Genomic DNA, 23,761 nt, shown 5'->3' on the forward strand with positions numbered 1-23,761 from the left:
GTTTGAACATCAATTTCACCGTTTGTCTGGGACCGACAAACAGTCACATAGTGACAGTAAAAAAACAGATGCTATGTTGAATAAACACTCTAGCCTAAATACTCTGTGTATTTAGTGTAGTTTCGGAAACGGTAGCATAAACCCCGTATAGATTTTGTTCTCTATAATGCGAGTTTGATCGCACATTAAATGTGTTTGGCACGGACTCTACAACATACATCGCCGAAAAAAATCACATGGACTTTAAGTTGACACATAGAGAATATGGATTCGCACTCACCCTCTCTCCTCGCTTGATTTTAGGCTTAAGGATCTTTCAACCCGTTTTTCTTCTTGCTTGAATGCGGCATCTGTGTCTGCGCTTTTTCGAATGGCCCGGGGCTGCCGTTAAAGTGGCAATGTCCGGTTTATTTGCTGCTGTCCTTCCCATGTAGTCACTCGCAAAGCTGCAGCGAGTCGCGGAAATGGTCATTGTTGGGATAAATGTTCAATATCGTCCTATGGCAATCTTACGCCCTTCACGCTCCCCTTCCGCAAAATCAGCCATTCATAAGTTAATAAATCTCCAACCGCGCTATCTTAGCCAACCAGACAGCCTATTGGCGAATGCAAATTATTATTGGCTGTTGGGAGGTCAAAACTCACACAAAAATATAATGCTTTAAATAGATCGCTAAAGCTTTCCCTGCTTGTTTTGATTATTTATTTTCTTTCGTTGCAGTTGCTTTTGTAGGCTAGGCTATGTTCTATATACATTTTGTGGAGTCCGAGCTTTGTTTGCTATTTTTGAAAATGTATATATATATATATATGACTGTAATAACAACGGCAAAATTGTAAGAATTGATCGCAATTTGACAGTGTTTCAGTGCGTAGGTTTGGTGCCCGTGGACAAGGTGAGCAGAACCTCATCGTAATTATAAAGCGCAAGCCGACCGGAGAGCTGTCTCCACCGGCTAAGAATTGAGGGCTGACCCGGTGCTTGGCTTGGAGATGGGGGTGGGATTTCCCGATCTTTTCTGTCATTGGTTAATATTTTATTCTGTTGACATGTTTTCTTACTGCTAATGCTTCCGACACCTTCTTGTCCACCCCCTCTTCTCGAGCCTGGCCGGAGCTGTCAAAACCACGCCTATAGAGGCCCACAATTGGTCCAGGAAGCGTAAAATCAGCAATCAAGGGGGCTTGGTTCATTAGTGCTGAGATCGGAGCAGGAAGGACATGTGAGATACTCACAGTTCTACAGTGGACAGAGTAAGACCTAACCATTTCAACTCCGCGTCTGGCTAGAATGATCGCGCTTGGATGGACATCCGCATCGAAAGAGTAATCTTATTTTTCTGAAAGCGACTGTTGGAGAACAGCGGAGCCCGAACCTTCATCCAAAGTGTCGTTGCGCTCACTTGGACTGATATTATTACAGGACTTCGTGGAATCATTCGCTCCGGGAGTTAAAGTTGTAGTTCCCCACCAAGCTTGCCTTTTGCTCTTCGCGATACCTCCAGACCGTGTTGAGATCATTCTTTGCAGTGGTTTATTTTTTCTGAGGTTATTCCGTATATCCACTGGTTCAAAAGTAGATTTCTCTGGATACGCACGGGTTTTGTGGAACCTAAATACCAAGCTCTATCAAAATTTCACTTCGATTTTTGGATGCACCGATGAGAGATCCAGTTTTCACAGGGACTGCCATGGCTTATCACCCCTTCCACGCACATCGGGCAACTGACTTCCCCATGTCAGCTTTCCTAGCGGCTGCTCAGCCCTCATTCTTCCCGGCGCTGGCGCTGCCTCCCGGGGCTCTCACTAAGCCCATTCCGGATCATACCCTCGCCGGAGCCGCGGAGGCAGGTCTTCATCCGGCTCTGAGTCACCACCATCAGGCAGCTCATCTGCGTAGCCTGAAGAGCCTGGAGCCGGAGGAAGAAGTCGAGGACGACCCAAAAGTGACATTGGAGGCCAAGGATCTGTGGGACCAGTTCCATAAACTAGGAACCGAAATGGTTATTACGAAATCTGGCAGGTGAGGAAGCGTCTGAATTGCTGACATTGCGCCCCAGCCATTGTGCTGTTTGTTGAGATCATGCTTTTAGCTTTATTTTTTGTTAACCTACATTTAAATATTCAATAAAGTGACATTTGACTGCTATAATTCTACGTTGTTTTCCGATAGTCCAACTGATAGGACTGATGTTTTTTTTATATATAATATTTGTCACTTCGCGTTAAATTCATAATTATGCGTCAACAAAAGTAAATAATAATAACAACAACAGAGTCAATATATCATAGACTATAAACTACTGCAAAAATCCGGGCTATTTTAAACCATCCATGTTGTTCAAGGAAAGCAATTATGACCTATATGTAGCCTATGTATGGTTGTTGCAGCCTAGGCTACGTGCTGAAAATATGATCCATGTAGCCTGGTCACAATAGAACTTAATAACGTTTCCCCTTACAATACCGCCGTTTGCATCCAAAAATAAAATTGCGATGGCAAAGCCTCTCCAGGAATTTAGCCGAACAAACTAAACCAGAGTTCAAACTGCATTCTGTAATGGCAGTTGAGCTTCTGGATTTTGTAAACAGTCTGTCACTGACGAAGAATTGTGATTTAGGGCATGGTGCCCCAACATAAATTTACCTCACAATTGAACACTAGCCTGAACACCAATGTTTGAAGATGTCCTTGTCTGACTTAAGCTTTAGCCTACTCATGATTTGCCATGTACCTATTCCACAACTATACCTGACAAATAGTGCGAGTTTTTCTTTCTTTCTTTCTTTCAAATAATGTAGCATATAGCACAGACAATAGGATATGTTATCAAAATACGGAGAGTTGATGCAATACTTTTTTTGCATTTGTGGTAGTGTGTGTGTGTGTGTGTGTGTGTGTGTGTGTGTGTGTGTGTGTGTGTGTGTGTGTGTGTTTGGGGTAGACCTACATAGCCTACTCTGCATTTGTGAACAGAGTTTTGTTCATATATTAATATCGCATGTTTGGATTTTACAGGAGGATGTTCCCACCTTTTAAAGTCAGAATAAATGGTCTTGATAAAAAGGCCAAATATATATTACTAATGGATATAGTCGCTGCCGACGACTGCCGCTACAAATTCCATAATTCTCGCTGGATGGTTGCGGGAAAGGCCGACCCGGAGATGCCCAAGCGAATGTACATCCACCCGGACAGTCCAGCCACCGGAGAGCAGTGGATGGCCAAGCCTGTTGCTTTTCATAAACTCAAGCTGACCAACAATATATCGGACAAACATGGATTTGTAAGTAATAGCTTACTATCCGCTGTAAGTCTCTTTTTCATATATGTCTAGCTTGCTGTTGTGGATTAATGAAGTTGTTGAATTTAAAATATTAATGGGTCCTCGAAATAGTGTTTCATTTAAAAGTATACTTTTAAATTAGAAACATGTTAGCGCTAACTTAACACATAATATAAAACTTTTGGATTGGTGTGCATTTGATGCATTAACTTTAATATGGTGGCCAATTCAAAATCAAGGTCTAGTCTGTAAGTAAATTAACAGGCACGCAGCTATTGCGTGCTTCTGTTGCTGTTGATAAACTGGAAATCAGCTTAACGTTAATATTTTGAATTCAAGAGCTTGGCTTTTTATGCAATACTGGCAATTGTTTTCATGCTGTGTTTTGATAAACGTGTAATGCACGCTGTGCGTGTTTGTTTATATGTGTTAGATATATAGCTCATGCATTTTTGTGACGAGTTTTGTAGAGCTAAATCAGGTAGCCTAACAGACAAAAATCAGGTCAGACAGCGCGGACTCGGTACACGGCTGCGATAGACAGAGCCTCCTGTTGGCTAGTCTAGTTTGATATCTTCATTTGGGCATAGGAAGCCTTGGCAGTGAAAAGCAGCCTGTGTTCGTTCACTAGGCCTCTGCGTATTTCACCGCCAGCCCCCTCAACCCCATTCTGGCTTTATGTAGCATAAACACACAGAGAGTGAGTGCAATATTCAATTATAAATGTGCGGATATTCTTTATAAGATTGGGCTCAAACTACAGTGGGCTTCTCGAGGCAGGAGAACAAACTGACTATAAACAAATAACAAATGTGCATGTCATGCAGACAACTATTTGCATTCTGATAGGGTCAAGAGGGCTTGTTTATTAGACAATGGCCGGGTACAGTGTATTGGTGGTGGTGCTCTGCTTCACCTGGTACTTTTTTTCTGACTCCATTATATTTTCGCCCTGCAGTCATATAATCGGTTTGAATTAATTAAGTAGGCTACATCAACTGTGACATCCGGGATTTTGTTGCCCGGGTCATGTGACCTTTGCTATTAGGTACAGTTTCTGCTGTCACTAACAGTAATCTATTGCGTTAGCCTATTTGGGGGAAATAAAGAAGTGCATATGTAAACACATAAGTAGGCTACATTAAGGCCTGCTGCGGCTGATATTATTTAGGAGAGAAAGGTCACAGGCTTTTTATGCGTTGCTTTGACCAAGGGATATTGTTACATGGGTACGAGATTATTTTATTATAACAGGCATTCTTCTTTTCCCACAGACTATTTTGAATTCAATGCATAAATACCAGCCAAGGTTTCATATTGTGAGAGCCAACGACATTCTGAAGCTGCCCTACAGTACTTTCAGGACATACGTATTCCCCGAAACAGAATTCATTGCTGTCACTGCCTATCAGAATGACAAGGTATGATGTGTTGATGTGATTTTTCTTTGGTCCTTTTGTATCTCATGTTAAATTTATATTCTCAGAGTTATTCAATAGGAAGTTCCGTTTGAAACTTTTTTGCGTCCATGCTGCCAAAACTAGGTGGATTAGTTGGTCACCTAACAGCCTACTTTTTATTTTCTAATAGTTGCATTGACAGTTGGTGCCCCTCCTTTGGTAGAATATTTCAAGATGGGATTAAGAACATTAATAATGTTCTCACGCCTCATGTTGGTTATAGTAGGCTCATATAGGCCTACGCGCATGGCTGTTGTTCCAGATTCTCATTCGCGTTCCTTCATGGTGGTGAAGCCATTTGAAGAAATATTAGTTATAGCTGACGCTTTACTTAGTTTCGGAGATGTATCCGTAAGACGCAGTAAAAGATTTGGTGACTATATTTATTTTTGTTCCACTCTAATTCCCTTCCTTATGGCCGACCTCCCCTCACTGCCGATTTTAATTGGCATCCGTGTCCGAGGGGCCTGGTGGGCTTGTTGGTATCGTAAAGTTTATGGCAAAGAGTCACAATCGATTAGCAGGCACTTAGGCTCGCTAGTATGTGTCCGGGAGCTACACACTCCGTATAGCAGTGCGATCAAAGCAGGGCACAAGGCAAAGAGATCCACGGCCCTCTGATTGGCTCATTCATGAATTCCTCAAGAGGTCCATAGAAGGCAAGGAGGAAAACGGGCCTCTTCTATGCACACCCGAAATGTACAGGGCCTGATAGTAGGCTAGACTATCTACCTTTGCCTGGATGACCAACAGGGGAAGGAGGGCAAATATCGCAAGAGCGAGGTTTTACAAATGACTATACTTTAATATAGTATCATATGTTGTAGTATATCCGAAAACCTTCCCCTCCATGGATTTAATCGTATACATCTATGGAAAAATAAAACAATTTAATTGTAAGACAGGACGTACCCCCCTCTCACGGGGGTCGTGGAGGCAACTCTCGATCATTACACACGCATCAATAATGCAAGCCTTCCGTGCCATCATTATAATGAAGGAGACAGCGTGTTTAACTGAAAGTGAATGATTAGAAGAGCACGTCACTTACACCAACTGATAAACTAAAACTTTGACAAGTGTCCCCATCGTAGTGTCCGTGGTAATGTCGTTGTCGATTATAGGCTATTGTAACAGTATCATCAATGGGGATATAATGGGCAAATTAATCATTATTATCACTCTAACTTTCTCCCTAATTTCTTTTCTGTCTCAGATAACACAACTGAAGATTGATAATAATCCTTTTGCCAAAGGATTTAGAGACACGGGAAATGGAAGAAGAGAAAAGAGGTAAGTAGTCATGACACATTTGGGGTTTTTTTTTTCTTCTTTTTTTTTAAATTCGCATGTCCTGTATAGGCTTAAAGATTACCAATAATTATATTACATGTTTCAAGTAGTTTTTTCGTGTTTTCCAAGATTGTTGATAATTAACAAATCTTGTTATTTTTTAGGAAACAGTTAACTCTTCCATCACTACGTATATACGAGGATCAATGCAAAGCAGACCGAGATGGCGCTGATTCCGATGCGTCCTCCAGTGAGCCTACCGGGGGGAGAGATGGTGGTCATTCCCCAATCAGACCGGCGTCTAGTCCCCTGAGGTTCAGCCGAAGCAGTCGGGGTAAATAGCATTCTGCATTAATGCGTAATTACGAATAATCCGTAATTGGGCATGGGCGCTCCTCTGTCACTGGTTCATAGGAACTAGTACAGGCCCTGAGGTTAGTGTAGGCCTATACAACTACATAGTGGGAGTGCAACAATAGCAGAAACCATTAGAATCATCTTTAAAGATATAAATACCAATGCATATTTTTAAAGAGGTTGTGTATCTACCACGACGAAAGTAACCCAATGTATTCAGATCAAATTTTAAGACAAGTAGCACATCACACACACACACACACACACACACACACACACACACACACACACACACACACACACACACACACACACACACACACAGGCATGCTATTGATTTTGTAATATGCACCTATAAAACTATATATTTTAAAATAATGTAGGCTACCTTATAGTAGCCTAATATATCGATTGCCGGCATGAGCTCCAATTTATAGTCTATTGTCTTTGCTCAGTTTCCAGAAATGTTTTGATGTCAGGTGTGAACAAATCTTACAAGAGTACTGCAAATGCCTTGTGGTGTTGTGTCGCTTGATCTAAACCCACACATTATCTCCATCTTAAATGAATGCAATTCGATTATAACTCCATTTCATATAAATGTTCATATGCCAGTTCTACAGCACACCTAGGCCTATAATACTGTTCAGAAGTAATGCTTTCTGAATAGGGCTGCACTTCTACCTTTAGGAAGGAAATGGTTTGACAAGGCATGTTAACACTAAATCATGACTGCAGTTTTAAAATAATTTAGGTACGCTACCTAATGTGTTTCTCAGTCTTCCAAACCACGATTTTATGAGTTTTGAAACATGCAACATTACACACCGTTACACTCCGTGTTTACTGGTGAGGTAATATATTTCATTGAGTGGATTTGTTAAAAAAAAAAATAAATAAATAAAAAACTAGATCTACGTTGAGTAAGCCTAACGTTGCCAGTTCTGTAGCCCCAGACAAAACTCTGTCCATTATATTCAAACTGTTTTGTTTTGCTTTTTGTTGACAGATGAGAAAACTTGCACTGACAGTGAGCAGGAACTTGACCAACCTGATGAGCGTGGTGCACCATCAACTAGCCCTGGACCTGAGCCCCGATCGCCATTTAGTCCGAGATGTGATGACCGGGTCAAAGACAGGCCCAGTGCGGAGAAGAAAGACGACTATCAAGACAGCAAAAAATCAAGCGATTCGATTTTCAGCATCCGAAACTTGGAGAAAGACAAGACTGAGAACAGACACAGGAAGGAAACAGAAACTTCTAAAAAAGACGCGGATAATGCCGGCTTGAGCGGTAAAGAGAGCTTTTCCCCGCTGATGGTTCAGACGGAGAGCCCCTCTCACTTTGGCGCCAGCCATTTACAAAGCCTGGCCCTTTCAGGCCTTCATAGTCAACAGTTCTTTAACCCACTGAACACCGGACAACCTTTACTTTTCCACCCCGGACAGTTTGCTATGGCCCCTGGCGCTTTTTCAGCCATGGGCATGGGGCATCTATTGGCCTCGGTTTCCGGAGCAAGTGGCTTGGAAAACGGAAGTCTTTCGGGCCAAAGCACTGGGAATACGCCGAGCCCCTTTTCACCGTTTCACCTGTCGCAACACATGCTCGCCTCTCAGGTAAGGGCTTTTCTATGTCTGGTTGTTGCTTTTAACAACTTTGGTTGTTATCACCTTTTGCTATGTTTTTAGCACACGCGTAATCCAAAAAGTTTACTTTAAAAAGAACTTAGGCCTGTGTAAAATGTCATAATAAGAAAGTAACTGTTAGTTGTGGGCCTTGACTACATTTGATACCACATTTTATAGCCTGTAATTAACTGAAGGCAACACTTGAGGTCTTAAAACTGTCCCAGCCATTATTTTGTGCACAGGCCTACATTTGATCGAATGGTCTTGTTTAATTGCACTGTTAGTAAACATTTGGCTTTTAAGGTTATTTGATGTCATTATGGTATGATTTATAAGTTGACTGACTTAGTTATCGTTCAATTCTTCCTATGACAAACAAATAGGGATATTTTACAAAACAAACTGTCTGTGTAGTCTTTATGAAGGATGGAAAGAAATCGATTTTTAATCGATGAGAAATTTACTTTTCTGAAAAGACAACTTTCAGAAGATCTGAAAAGGCTCCATGAAGCCAAACCGTTATTGCTGTTTGCTGTTTTAAAGAGAAAGAGAGAGAGAGAGAGAGAGAGCTCGTGCACCATACCCTGCTGTGCAAACAGTTTGGAATCTGTCTTTTCACTCTCACTATAAAGCAAGTGCAGGGAAACATGGCTGTGCGTGTTGCTGCGTGTTCTGTTTGCTAAATGTTTTCTCTGGATGTTTCTGATTGCAGGGTATTCCTATGCCAACCTTCGGGGGCCTCTTCCCATACCCGTACACATACATGGCTGCAGCGGCCGCAGCAGCCTCGGCTCTCCCCACCAGCAGCGCGGCCTCCTCACTCTCGAGGAATCCCTTCCTTACCAGCGCCTCCCGGCCTCGCCTGCGGTTCAACCCTTATCAGCTCCCCGTGTCCATTCCTCAGAGCACAAACCTGCTGACCACCGGATTGCCAAGTGGCCTGAACCCATCGTCCGAATCTTCTAAATCCGGCAGCAGGGAAGCGAGCCCCGCACCTGAGCATAACCACAAAGCTGCAGCTGGTCAGAGGAACGGATCGCCCAAATCATCCATGAAGGAATCTATCAATGAACTCCAGAATATTCAGAGACTGGTCAGTGGCCTTGAAAGCCAGAGGGAGGTATCTCCGACTCGAGATTCTCCCAAGTGACCTAGCGAGATCCCTGCAACTTTCCACTGCATCACCTGACATTATTGTGGAGGTTAGAGATGGTTATTTCTAGGTGAACATGCCCCTACCTATATGGACGGATTGACAAAATATTCTGTGCCCATAAAATAAAGTAGTAAAAAAAAATAAAAAAAAATCACATTTCACTCATATGTACAACCAAAAGAATATATCAGCCCAGAATAGGAGAAAACTTGATGTTGTAGTGGTGAAAACTTGACCAGGTTTAGGGAATGCTGCGAAGACAATCTACAACTAATAATATATTTCATGTAGAGCATGTTGATAAGGCCTCGGCATCATTCGAAGGAGGTCGAAAATTTACGAGGAGATGGACATAGTACAAGTCACTAGTACTTGTGGAGAAAGATATGCTTTCGTTTGTGTAAGAGCATGTCGGCGATGTCTACTGGACCTCAAATTATTGCTTTTGGCAGAGGAGTAGCGGTTCAACATCAAGGAGGACCATGGACTCAAAACAAAACAAGCTATGTCCAAATAATGAAATCTATTTCAAAAGGGATGGGAAGAACACTCTGCAAGTCAAGAAAATTAGTTTCACCCGTTTTCAATAGACTAGCTGACGGACAATTGTATCCTAACTATTTATGTAATTAAAAATAATTCTGTACATAAGCTATAAGGATCCACGAATATGCAAATTGGTATTAATTTATTCAAAGCTGTACATTGGCGTGTATATAATATTTAGAATTTAACTCGTTACATTTTTTTTCATTTTACATTGAACGTATATTGTAAATGAAAGCTATTTAGCGCTTGTTGGTTTGAAACAGAAACAATGTTTCTATCTGTGACTCGTTGCTGTTTAATCTGCCTGTGACACGTGAAGGAAAACGTGTGCCATCATTGCATAGTAGCAATTGCTGAAATAAAAAAGAAAAAACTGAAACACACTTATCACTGGGGTATGAATTCCCCATCTTTGATACCGGATTGTTGTTAAGGTAGAAAACCTCAGGTTCATTCACTCCAACACAGAGGAGACTATTACATTCCTCTTCAAGAACTGGGTATATACACATATATCCCCCTTCGCTGATTGTCCGGGAATTTTTTTTTTATTCTCTCACAATTTCAATAAAAAAAAACAATGTGTTGAAAGTAGCCTATTGGTTATTTATTGTTTGTACTTGTCGATAATCAGTGAGTTAACTTAGATTGACACATAGACTATTAGGCTTATGTTTTTCATTCTTTGAAGTTCAGAATTGCTGACACATATTTATGCACAGCCCAGAGACCCAAGGCCCACTGACAATACAACAGGCCGTTGTTCGTCTAGAGGCTTTTTATTGAAAGACAAAGGTTTCAAATTCCCAGTGTGATCTCAGCTATATTCTCAAAAGTGGTGCGGCGTTCTCTAAATCATTACCACCCTAGGAAGGCGATATTTCACGGTCAGCCCCCATGCAAACTAGTGTGCACAGTAAAACACTGGGCTCTTCTGAAATTGGTTGAGGAATGTTTTCCACTCTTTAGGTGTGTAGCGCCCTCTGTTGTTCCTTCCCATGTGTGATTTATCATACAACAGAGTTTTAGATGATATAAAAATGTTGAACTATATCCTACATTTTGTGAAATTATTTTTCTTATTTTCTCTACATTTCTTTATTTTTTTCCTTAGAATAACAAGCATATACTAGATTCAGAATAGGCTGTCAGACATTAGACGTATAGGCTATGAGCAGCAGGCTGCGTGTGAATTTATGCGAGTTCTATTAGCCTATTATTTTTGGATTATCATCAAACCAGTATTAGGCTATACGCTTGATATTAAATGGCTACATTTCAGATGAGAAAATGTGTTATTCTGGTGTTCTATAGGAAATTCTAAACTTAAGAAGTCTACTGTGAAAGAAAAAACACATCAGTGTTATGACGAAAATCAGATTTATTTCCGTCTTTTCCTGTCTGGATTCTTCTACCATTGTGTAGTTTTGTGTGGTATTTATAGTAAGAGAATAGTAATGTAAGTGTATTTATAGGCATTCTCCACACGGAAACGGACCCCCCTTTTCATAACACACAGTCTTTTCAATGACCCACTTCCTCTGCTCTTCCGTTGACCTTTGAGACTTCAGAATTTCAACCACGGAGATGCAGTCGGATCATCAGGTTACAGTCGAACAGTATTTCGCCTCTTTGAATTGAAATATGATATGAGGGGGGCATCTTTACATCTCATTATAAACCGAGTTTTGGGAGGGGTCAGGGATGGAAATGTAGGCCAATTGCGCTTCCATATAGGTAGCCTACAAATCATTATGATCCATTATGATAGCTGAGCCTACGTGTAATACCAGATTTTGATTGTCGCTCGCAGTTGTTTTAGGCCAACCATTGCGGGGGTGCCTCGATCAACAGCCAAATGTTGTTGATAAATCCCATGTAAATAATCATAACGTTTAATGCAAAAATATTGCCTGTGTTAACCGCTCTGCAAATTCAAGTATGTGCGTGTGTGTGTGTGTGTGTGTGTTGGTGTGGGTGTGTGTGTGTGTGTGTGTGTGTGTGTGTGTGTGTGTGTGTGTGTGTGTGTGTGTGTGTGTGTGTGTTTGCGTGTGTGTGCGCGCCCGCGCGCTTGCATACGTGTGCGTGTGTGTGTGCGTGCGTTCGTTCGTGTGTGTGTGTGTGTGTGTGTGTGTGTGTGTGTGTGTGTGTGTGTGTGTGTGTCAAAAAGCGACACGGAGGAGTAGAAAAAGCGACCTTCACAAGGAACAGGCCCGTATCATGGTGAAAGGGTTAAGCGCCTCGGCAGGGAAGTTGGGAAGGATGGGAGCTTGGACGCCTAACCACTTTGGCAGCAGACAGTCCTTTGTCCGGCAACCGGCGCCTGTCGCCTGCCTGCCGGCCACACAGCCTCCCCACACCCGCTCACAAAGGCTGAGGCACATCCCGAGAGCTGCAGCTCCTAATTAGAGATTCTCTCCCGTTTCTTTTCTTCTCTTTTCATTCTTTCGCCATAATCACAAGCTTCCATTTTATTAAGGGACCATTGTTACACTCTGTTATCTCCAATTAACAGAGCGAGCTGCTCGACCTTGCACCGTTTGTCCAAAGGAATCAGTCATTGACAAATCAATAGACTGCAATGACTGTTAATTATTGGTGATGGTAGTGGATAAAAAGGCCAAGTCTGTTTACGTTTTTCTTCGATGATCAGAATGTGCAGTTATTTTTCTATTGTTGCTAAAACATTAACCAGTGTCAAACACAATGTTCCTCGCATGTATTTTCTGGTGTGTGGCAGTCGAAGGGGAGCGGTTTCATACATTTGTCAGCCTTGAATAAAAACATTTTCATAATTTCCAAACTGTCTGCTAAAGCATGGCGTCTAATAGGCTAATACAATTAGACAAACTGCTGTATATTGATGAATAATACAAATGCTCCATGAACAACCACATATACACACTTAAAAACACGGAGGGAAAAACAACAATTTTACAAAACAACTTTATTATAGAAGCTGAAGCTGTTTTTGCTGAGCAATTTTTCTATTCCAACTGAGATTTAATCTTGCAAACAAACACTATTTAAGAATATTCCATAGTAGCCAGCTCATAAGCAAGCAACACTGTACAAATATAAGGACAACACTGTACCCATCACAGGCCAGTAGGGTACGTCCTACTGTAATTCAGTGGGTTATATGGCCATGACTGCACCGCTTCTGAACTCCCAATCTGTACATGCATGCAGGCTATTTGCTCAGTGCTTCTCTGAACATATGCGACTGGTGAAAAAGAACAGCTGCACTGCCCTCTTTGGGAACATATCAACAGTGCTCCAGAAATGTAATTCAGGAGGAATCTTTTGTGTCAGTGGTATTCATATATACACATTTTCTGTTAAAAAAAAAAATGTTAATATAATAACACACATTCTGTATAGCATCTAACAACATCTAATAGAATCGAATTAATAACCTACATGTGTTGCTTTACTCCAGTTCAGTACTTTCTATACAGTACCTGGTGACATAGCCTTTCATGGAGACGTTTTTTAAACTTCAGAGAAACATATATTTTGGCATATCTGTCTCCAGGGCATATTGATGTGCATACAAACACGGTCTGATTCATAGACAAGGCTTAGGTGCAGAGGTGCTGCATCTGACCCTGTGCATGGACAGTAACACAATGCAAAGACCAGACAACTCCACTGGTGACTGCTCTACTCTCACAGACAACCACATTAAACATGTCCTCGTCTGTAAGCAGGGGAGATGTCCCATAGCACGTTGCAATGCAGGAGTATCCCAAATATCCAACAATATTTCCTTACAAAGATGTGGACGGTGGAACAGGCCATTTGTCTGAGTCTTAGGTCTCAGCTCACCTGCAGACGTCTGTTCCAGAAAAATGTAATTCCACTTTTGCTCCCAGGAAGGTATTTTACAGTCAGCATATATCAGGCTGGATTATGGCGCTTTAATTGTCAGTGTCCTGAGTCCAGAATCTCTTGATCTAATACCTTCAGGAATGTCTGCTCTGAGAGTCATTGCCACCTCCTGAAAACAGGAACAGCTGTAGTCATCATGAGAACACCCAGATGAATGCCTTCAGAAGACTCCGTCAAATCAGGTCCCCCGTCACGCTGTGAGGATAGACGAGGATTGATGATTCACTTTTGACATTTGCAGGGTTCACTGGTAACCTGTCACTGTGCTTTTCAACCTGTGTCACTGGCTGAAATGCCAACGCGGGAGTGCTGCCAAAACAAACTATGGTGGGAACACAGCATCGCTTTATACTGTCACCAAATGCTAATGTTGTTCAAGTACTTCTAGTCATAATAATAATACTCGGGTCTGAGGTCACATTCGGCATGACCTTTTAAAGTAATGTTTCTGCTATCTGTTTCAGCAAGGAACAATGTTTTGTTTGCAGTACAAATAATGACCACTAGATGTCACAGTGAGTCTCTTTTCTTACAAAACTCTAATACTTTTGTATATTATTGGAATACATATTTTGGAAATGTTTTGATTCATGAATATCGTAAACATCAAATAATTGCAGTCTTGGAAAAATACATAACTTCCAAAATTGGCAACATAACTCATCATTTGGTAAGACATGTAAACACACAATTTAGTCTCTAATTTAACATTACTCTAAAGTGGACTACAACTAATATTTGACTTATTAAACATGATCATGATGTAGAAAGCAAATACCCTCTGAATGGTTATAAGCAAATATCACTTGTGTGGGCAGACATAAAGGACCATCTCAAGGCGTGAAGGATATCATGAAAAGCTGTTGACATTCAATTGTTTGCCCTTGTTATATTCTCTATTTTGTTGTGTGAATGGAGTGGTTTTGCCAGTTAGTTTGACTTATGGAACTCTTAGCCATTTTTGACAGACTTGCATTTTGAGAAGAAGCAAGTTGGGGCGCATTCTCCACACCCTCCGCCTGACAGTTCTGCGATGGGCCGCACAATTCATCAGCAGCACAGATCAAAGGTGATGCTCGGAGTGCGAATGCCACTCTTCAGACAGCCCCACAGTCAACAAAGAAAAGCAAGAAAAAAGAGAGAGAAAACCACCCCCTGGGTCCCCACGTTTTCAACACGAGCTCTTCACTGCGCCGCATACAAAAATACTGTCAAATAAATCTGGCTAAATCAAACAAAGTCTTGATAAAAATGAGGTTTTCGTGACACGTCATTTGGGGAAGCTTCAGCAACACATCTTGAGAAGGCAAAATGAGTCAGTGTCACGTGATGTGGACCATTTGTGTCTTTTTCCCCCTTTTCCTCTTCCAATCAGTCTGAGAGAGCAGCATTCGTATACGGCACATCTCTGGTGTCTCCTCACGTATGGAACACAACATGGAGTCCTACGGAGGTACATGAAAGCAAAACAAGACTCTTAAAGAAAGTAACAGCTCAGTAAGAGGACAGGGGGGAGAGATGGAGTGCCGTGTCTGACCCCTGAGAAATTGTTTGACCCCTCCTCACCCTGCCAACCTCCTCAGCCTCCTCCACCGCAGCCTGGCCTGACACAGCTGATCCCCAGGTCAGCGAGATGAACGCCGGAGATTACCAAAGACTAACAGTCTCTGTCATGATGGACGAAGCGTCGCAGGGCCGGGGTGGGTGGAAGACTAAACTCGCCAGAGTCTTCTGAAAACACACTGGCCATCACACATCCTCACGCCTGGAGCCGAGTCTGACACGAGAGGGTCTCAGACACACACACACACACACACACACACACACACACACACACATACACACACACACACACACACACACACACACACACACACACACACACACACACACACACACACACACACACACACACACAGGAATATGCGCATTGGCACACACTCAGTAACAGATGGAGAGATACAAAGAAGCAGAGAGAGTGTCTTGCAGCGCGAGCTTCCACATAGCCCAACATCATGCAACAAAGGCATCTAGAAGCAATTTTTTCTATTATGAATATCTATCAACTCCGAAGTTGTCATTCGCTTAAAATAGAACAGCTCACAGAAATGCACCCCTATCCGTGAATATTTCACACAATGCAAACACCAAACACAATGTTTTGATGATGACTGACTGTCATTTTGAACTACGGTAAACAAGACGTAACAGAACACTAAACTGTAGTAATGAATTCAAGATCAGATCATGTGCAACATGCATTTATTTCAAATACACATACAGCTATAGCTTCAGATAAATGTGAAACACTTGAGGGAAAATATTTGTCCAAAATATGTTAGTATGGTGCTGACATATAAATGTAGACATATACAGTATACATATACTAAATTGATGTTGAACCAATCTGACATATGATGATAAATGTAAATAAATGTAAATTGTAGCTTTCACCATCTAAAAATGCTGAGATTCCCCTCAATATTTTGTAGCATTGTCTTTTCTTTTAAGCATTCTCTGTCATTTTCAGTTCATTGTAGATAACATGACATACGTAGGTAAATTGCAGTAATATCTTCAATCCTAAGTGAACAAGAAACATTATGATATTAGGGGATGTCTGCCATTTGAAACAAATGGTGTTTGAAAACTTTTCCAAAGAAAATTTAATGAGATTCTGCAGGAAGTTATTTGATATTCAAAGTTATTTGATAATATTTTGTCTACAGTCCTATACCCTCACAAGCCAAAAGAATTTAGGTCTATCACCACAGAATTACCAATTTGCCAAATTGCCAACAGTGAAGAGAAGCTTAAATTGATTTGTTTGGTGCCCAGCATTGTTTAATGTAATTAGGTACTTTACCAATTGAACTGTAGCAAACTGTAATTTCTGACATAGGTAAAAAAATAGATATCTGAGACTTGTCATATTTTACACACATGTTAAGGAGCTTGTTAACACAGACAGACTGCTTAGAATACAAGTTTTGTAAATGTTTTAAATAGCCTATACTCTTAACTGCTATCAATAATGTCAAAATATCAGAAGAATAAACACTGTCAAACATCAATCTTAATGTCAGCATTACTGGAAACAGTATATGACATTTTGATATTATCTTAAAGAAGAAAAACATTTGTGTATCATTGGTAAAGATATGAACTGAATAAGGACAAAGTACCTGCACACTGACCTGTTTTTATATTATGTATTATATTTTATAAACCACCTTTATCAACATTCACTGAGTGATCAACATGTACTAGTTTTAAATGGTCCTAGACAGAGATATTAAAGGTAAGTTACCATGTGCATGTATGAACTGGCAAATGATGTATTGGAACAAGTTAAAATATTTGATGCACAAAGTACTCATTTGCGATGTTTGTTTCTAATGTCCGGGTATCTGTCAAACATCCCAGAGCACTAGTACCTCATCAATATTTTCACAATAATACCTGGTGCATGCTAAATAGGGATATGTGATTTATAGAAAAGATTGTCAAACAATTTGTGGAATATCATTACTTTTGTTGAAACCACATCAGTAATCCAAACAAACATGTGAGATTATAGTTCACTTATGAGGATCTTAAAGCTGTTCTATAAATCATAAAGTTATTACTAATGCCTACAAAAACAGAAATTAATCATAATGAACCAAAGAAAGTATAGAAAAACACCTCTGGAGTCTGGAGAATTATACAAATTTACTGAAATTTTGTGAAATATGACAGCTGTTGTTATAGAGATATCACATTAAGGCTCTAAAGGTAAATAATATCGTCCAACATTTAGCCATTAACAGACTTTTATGATGTTTTTTTTATTCAAACCCCACATTTTTTTTGATAAAGGCTTTTACGCCAAAGGATAATGGTTTCTTTGTATGACTGTACAGTGAAAAACAGGGGGAAAAAAGATGAGGCCCCTCTCAAAACCAACCTACCCATTTGAGCGTGAGCCAAAAAAGTTTATGATGCCTTTTAAACTAGACTGGCAAGACTTGCCTCCACTTAAAGGTTTAAGGTTTTTCTAAATGATAAGCAATTCACCCTTTTCCCCCTCTTCCCAAAGCGGACATGAGTGGAATATAATGTCTGAGGATTTAAAAAGACACAAAAAAAACCCTCTTGGGAGGTCTGGGGCCAAAACCATGCAAAACGTGCGGGCCACATTTATGAGCTTCTGATGTGCGGCTCAACTGTGTCCCATGTCGTATGTCACATGGTGGGGGATCAGGGTGCCATGGCGGAGACGTTTGCAAGTGCCGCCATTCGGACTGACCGCCCTCTGAACCACAAGGCACATGATGGCTAATAGCCTGCGTTAAGACACTAAATATGTCTAAAACAGCAATTAACTCGACACTGACGATAAATACTACCACTGAACGGCGAGCGAACAATGGAGTGTATGGTCACCACTAAATCGAGGGTTATGATCCCGCGGTTTCAGTCCTCTGAGAAAAATAGTCGCACACTGCCAGTGGATGGAGCGGAGTCACACACACAACTTCCAAATGGGTCAGCGCGGTTTTCAAAAGAGTCAGGCGATTGGATATCTGACACTCATATCTGGAAAAAAGAGGCTCACGTGTCTACTCTTGAAACTAAATAAACGTATGGTACATTTAGAACCAATCTTTATCCTTTCAGTCACTAGGCCTATTTCAGTGTCTCCCATTGAAATTGTACATATCAATGGCTCTGGGCTAGTCTGACTGATGTGTGTGAACAGATCCTTTCCCATCATAAACTCCTAGCCAAAGCCACATTTAGATGAGCTGAGTACATCGGCATGAAACTCAAGGTATGGATGATTGCCTGTCATCGCCATGCATGCTACAGACATCTATATGGCACGATTAAGTGGAAGTCAGACTTTACATGCCATCCCAGTATCATGATTTACAACAGAGTTAAGTTCAAAAAGTAAAATCAAAAGTGAATCAAATTGTGAAGGCAATATATGGGGTGGCTCATTAGTTATTTTATAGGATAATGGCAGGGTTGCCATCAGCTCCTTGCCATAGATGATGACAAATGTTCAATGATGTCGTAGTGGCTGCCAATATCACCTCTGATAAGAAAGCACAGCAAATGCTTTTAGACCATACTTCATCTATCTATCATGCAATATGCTATACTCAGCATAACCAAACCAAGGTACATGGGATCCAGCAATCGAGCAATTTGGCTGCCCTAGTTGAAGTCTCATTTACTTGTGTGACCGTTTTTTGTTTTAAACGTTCCGTGTGGATAAACAAAAGAAAAGAAAGATGGTTGCAAAAAATTATGCATTTTGCAAAGTTGTTATATAAGGGCAGGGCCAAACCACACATGGCTGAACTGACTCAACCCTGCAGCTCAGGGCTTTGAGCCTCTCTGCAGGCAAGAGCCACTCTGCTCTCTGGTGAATTATAATTGGGCTGCCTAAATATGTACAAAAGCTAGCCTGTGGGATGGACTGGGTGTGTTAGTTTTATTCTTGCAAAATGTGAAGCTAGCTCCCCTCATCGAAGAAATATTTGTGAAAAACAATTGTGTATTGATCATGATGGTACACTATTTTACATTGTGTCTTGAAGAGCAAGATGTATGATGCTGATTGCTAATTGATAGTATTTCTGTACTTTTACTTTACTTTGACTGAAAAGAATGTATATGGATATAAGAATAAGTTATATGATAATGTATAATGTATATAAGAATGTATGTTATATATGTAAGAAACGTACAGGCTTCCACAGCGGTGGTCCTACAAAGATAAAACACTTCATTTGATTATTGGTGTAATAGCCATGATTTCAAATGTCACTTAATTGTCTCCATAACCGCCATAGATACCAGCTGGATAAATGTAATTACTAACTCAAACAACTGCTGGCATTTTGTGCAACCATGTCTATCACATATGATAATAATTCTGAAGACAGTTTATTGAAATAATTTGCTATGAATTCCTCTTTTTTAACAACAAACAAAAAAACAAGCACTTCATTATGCTTCAAAGAAGAACACAAATTAAGCAGTTCAAATGTAAGGTCCTTCCAAACATGCCTAGAAGTCTTCACTGTGTATCCTAAGAGGCAATGTCATTATCAGACATCAGCTGTGTAAGTCAGGGACAGGGAGGGTGATGGGAAATGAGCAGGAGAGCCAGCCTTCATTTGGAGCTCTGTTGTTGTTGCTCTTAGTGGTGGTGTTGCTCAATAACAGATGCCTGCCTGATGGCCACTGATGGCTGTTGTTGCACAAATGTGTTTATTCAGGTTCCTGGGTGGCACAGACAGAGAGAGAGAGTGGGAGAGACGTGAGGTATGGAGAACAGTGCTCTCTCTCTCTCTCTCTCTCTCTCTCTCTCTCTTCTCTCCCTCTTTCTTGCGTGAAGTCACTCCCCTGCTTACATCAGAGCCATGGCTGCTGTTCGTCCGACGCCACTCTGGGTGTCACCTCTCCTCTCTTCTCCTCAGACCATAGAGTTGCATGCAAGACTGCTGGCAGTCGCTACCCACAATGCACCGGTCCAGAGGCATAAGGGGTGTGTGTGTGTGTAAGGAGGGGTGGGGGTGCTGCTGCAGTGTGCTTTAACATTACAAGCTGCAGCAGCTATGGTGTGAATTGCCGCTTCGTGCGTGCCTCAGTACACCTACTCTGACTGTACGCACGGCAGAGCGTATGTGACACAGGGGGCAAGAGGCTTTCTGAGGACGTCAGGAGGGGATGCTGGGATATGAATCAGATAGACGTTGGGCTCAGGCACTCAGGGCTGGACGTGAGAAAAGCCAGCAGCGTGAGCTCAGAGAACACACAGCCCTCCGCCATGCAGCCTTCACATGAGCACAGTCTCTGCAGGATCTTACTGAGAAGGGAAGAGAAAGAAGCAATGGACAGAGAGAGAGAGAGAGAGAGAGAGAGAGAGACCATGACACCCATCCTTCTCTCTTTGTTGTTTATCAGCCAAGAGCACCCCTTGTCCACCGACCAATTATACAGGCAAAATGTTTTTCCAGGGAAAGAAAAACCCTCTCTCCTTGGTATAAATCACCAGTGAATGATTTAGCTCAGGCGATGACCTCAGGTCAAGCACCACCCGTTTATCTATCGCTGGTCAGTTTGTACCACTTTCAGGAAAGTTGTCCCTTAAAAGTGGGCAAGAGCATAGAAACACAGCATGTTCTGAACTTGACTTTGAGATTGCATCATAACAATTGAATAAATTATTGTTTTTAAATATATATATATATTTTTTTTGTTAAATCTGTTCTATTCAGTGGAGAACAGATAAGAAGAAAAACGAGTTGATCAAGATCTTATAATTCTACACAATACAGTTAGCTTTCTTTGGTTTTTACCTTCTACACAGGTTGTACAACATTTTCTGATTTTTAAAGCAGGTAATAGTAGCACTTTAATTCCCCAAACAAATAACTAATCATTATTAGTTCACAATCATTATTATTTGGTGAGACAACGTATACTGAGACCATAATAATTGGTCGTGTTAATCCGTACGTCTATAAATAGTGCAATAGCTTGTATATGAGAAACACTTTATCAGATCGGTTCGCTCTCATTTTCTATAAACACGCTTCATAAACAAACACCTGGTATAAATACGGAATAAGCTGTGGTAAAAGTTCATCCTAATACATTGATCTTGACCTTGATCTTTTCTTCACCATATGTCGCATTTATCCTGAAAAACGTTATGCTGCAGTGTTAATAAGATACTGCGTTTACAATCTGAAACGTCAAGCGTCACATATTTGACAACTTCTAAAGTTTTCCGTCCTTCTGAGTGAAATAGTCAGTAAGACCATATTCCCAGCGCTATCATATCACACTAGAATCTGCCTTAACGGTCCAAACCTCTCTAATATTTTCAAATTCATTAGTGAGGCCCAGGAATAATATACAAAAGCCGAGTTAATTCATCAATAGATATTTATTTTCTGTGTATTTCCACTGGCCTTTCACATTTGATGTAAAAATATAAACAGATGAATACTACAGCTAATTGAGGAACGAAATGTGAGCGTAAAAGCCAACAAGGTAAATATGTTGGTGTGTTATGATATGTTTTAATGAGAGCTCAGCGTGTCCTAGCTCTATTGGGCAACACCCATGCCTGCTAGAGTCACAGCAAGTGAACCCTGCTCCTGTTCCTAATTTCAGTACCACGTGACGGTGGGAGTGAGTGAAGTTTAAATTCCCTTTCAGAAACCCAGCTCAATTCAGCCCCTATAAAAAATTCATCCCTTTTATAGCTGCATCTTCTATACCACTGTAAGGTAGCCTATAACGTATCTGCTTGTGAATCCCTAAGAGAGGCGCCTGTCTTTTAGGGAGTGCAGAGGCCGAGAGAGCGGGTATCACCACGTCAATAAAGCTGAGGTAAGGCCGACTATTTTAATCATGTGTGATTACTCAAGCATGCAAAGGAGCGGCGTGGATAGAGGCTCCGCTCAACGATATAAAGACGATTAACACATCGAGTTGTTTAAGTTTGTATGTGTGCGAGACGCGTATAGAGAGTTGATTCATTATTTGCATACATTCATGGCCTTGTGCGTAAACTGGTGAGGGTACCATGGGACAATCATTTCACGCCATAGCAACCAAGACGATAAAATCAAGGATGTATGTGAAATGGTAGACGTATTACTTGCAACAAAATATGTAAAAAAAAAAAAGCTGTATGAAATGTGTAGCCTGCAGCTTTCAGTGAACGTAGGCTACAGTTAAGTTCAATGGAACTGCTACCAAACAATCCAGTCTCATTTCTCACTCATTGGTTCATAGCATATAGCGTGAGTTTGACGATACCATCGACAGCATATTTAACTGTTGAATAATAGGCTAATACTAACTCCCGGCTATTTCGAATGATTGATATCAGATAAATAACCTGGTGTTTAGATACACAGTTTTATAGGCCTCGCTTAGTCACGAGACCTGCCGCTTTATTTTTTGGCGCCAATGATTATTTTTGGAAATGGATAACAGTATTCCCAGCATTCAACAAATAATTAAACCAGAAAATAATCATTAATAATAATAAAATTAATAACAATAATATTGTCTCCACTAAATTCGTTTAGTGTTTCAAATGATATCCTACATCAAATGTCAAATTACATGAGAAGCCTATTTAGTTATTTTAGCTAAATAATTTAAACACAAAAAACTCTTAACTCATAACTAATACATACAACATAAAAAATACAAAAGTATAAATAAAGTGTGTTTCTTATGTCAACTTCTCGTGAGACAAGTTTATGTTGATTATGATATTCTTACATTTTCCGCATATGCTGAAAGTGTCAACAGTTCAAAGAGTTCGAACCCAAAACCCAAATCTTAGTCACCCTTAAAATCGGTAATATCTCGAACACGTCGTGAGGCATTGTGTAGGCCAGTCAGGCCCGTTAATGCTCCGAGGCCTGTTGTAATCGATGGCCTTCCATCATACCTTGGCGTATCCCTATTAGGTGCCAGAAAACATGTAACAAATATGATTGAGAAATGGCTGCAAAAACACCTCGGATGACAAACGGTTACTAAAAAGACGTTTAGGCTGTTACCGTTCATTTGGTCATGTCACCAGCAGATATAAGTCAAAGCCCCACCGGCCCTCCAAATTCTTCAGGTGATTTATTGGTCTTTCAGCCTCACGCTTCGACCCATTTACTGCAAAACCACAACCATATTTCAGGGAAAATCTAGAGGAGTTTAAACACAATTCCGCTTGACCCCTCAAAAACAACCACATGCCTTATACACAAGGAAGACTCATATGGCCATGCAACAGACGGAAATAAGAAATGGGGGATTTGTCACATTATTCAATAAGACTCAACGCAGATGGTGAAGACGACACAATATTAGGTAAATACAATAATGAAACGAGTTGAGAAATAACATAAAAATGTAAAGATGTCAAATATTTTATAATTGTTCACATCTGAAGGAGAACTAGAATAATTCAAAATGTAACCTACTCAGAAACACAACATTCATTAATTTACTGATTAATTTACTGGCAAGCACTTACTGATACCCTGTGGGATCGAGGTAGCCTCTGCCACGAGGTATTTGGCCGAGGGAGCACATGGGATTGAATGTGT

General features: G+C 40.8%; 1 protein-coding gene across 2 annotated transcripts; it reads left to right on the plus strand.

The window, feature by feature from the left end:
- Positions 1-1,210: 1,210 nt before the first annotated feature.
- Positions 1,211-9,204, plus strand: tbx2b (T-box transcription factor 2b). 2 transcript variants are annotated; one of them, XM_062551707.1, is made up of 7 exons: positions 1,211-2,023; positions 3,020-3,311; positions 4,562-4,708; positions 5,964-6,040; positions 6,205-6,374; positions 7,407-8,014; positions 8,739-9,204. In XM_062551707.1, exons 1-7 carry the CDS (start codon positions 1,662-1,664, stop codon positions 9,174-9,176), a joined length of 2,094 nt encoding a protein of 697 aa, XP_062407691.1. In that variant the 5' UTR covers positions 1,211-1,661; the 3' UTR covers positions 9,177-9,204. The 2 variants fall into 2 exon arrangements, with proteins under 2 accessions (XP_062407691.1, XP_062407692.1); XM_062551708.1 differs by having other exon boundaries at positions 1,214-2,023; positions 3,020-3,287.
- The last annotated feature ends 14,557 nt before the right edge of the window (positions 9,205-23,761 follow it).

The sequence above is a fragment of the Sardina pilchardus genome, chromosome 13 (genome assembly GCF_963854185.1).
Source record: "Sardina pilchardus chromosome 13, fSarPil1.1, whole genome shotgun sequence".
Taxonomy (NCBI): Eukaryota; Metazoa; Chordata; class Actinopteri; order Clupeiformes; family Clupeidae; genus Sardina; species Sardina pilchardus.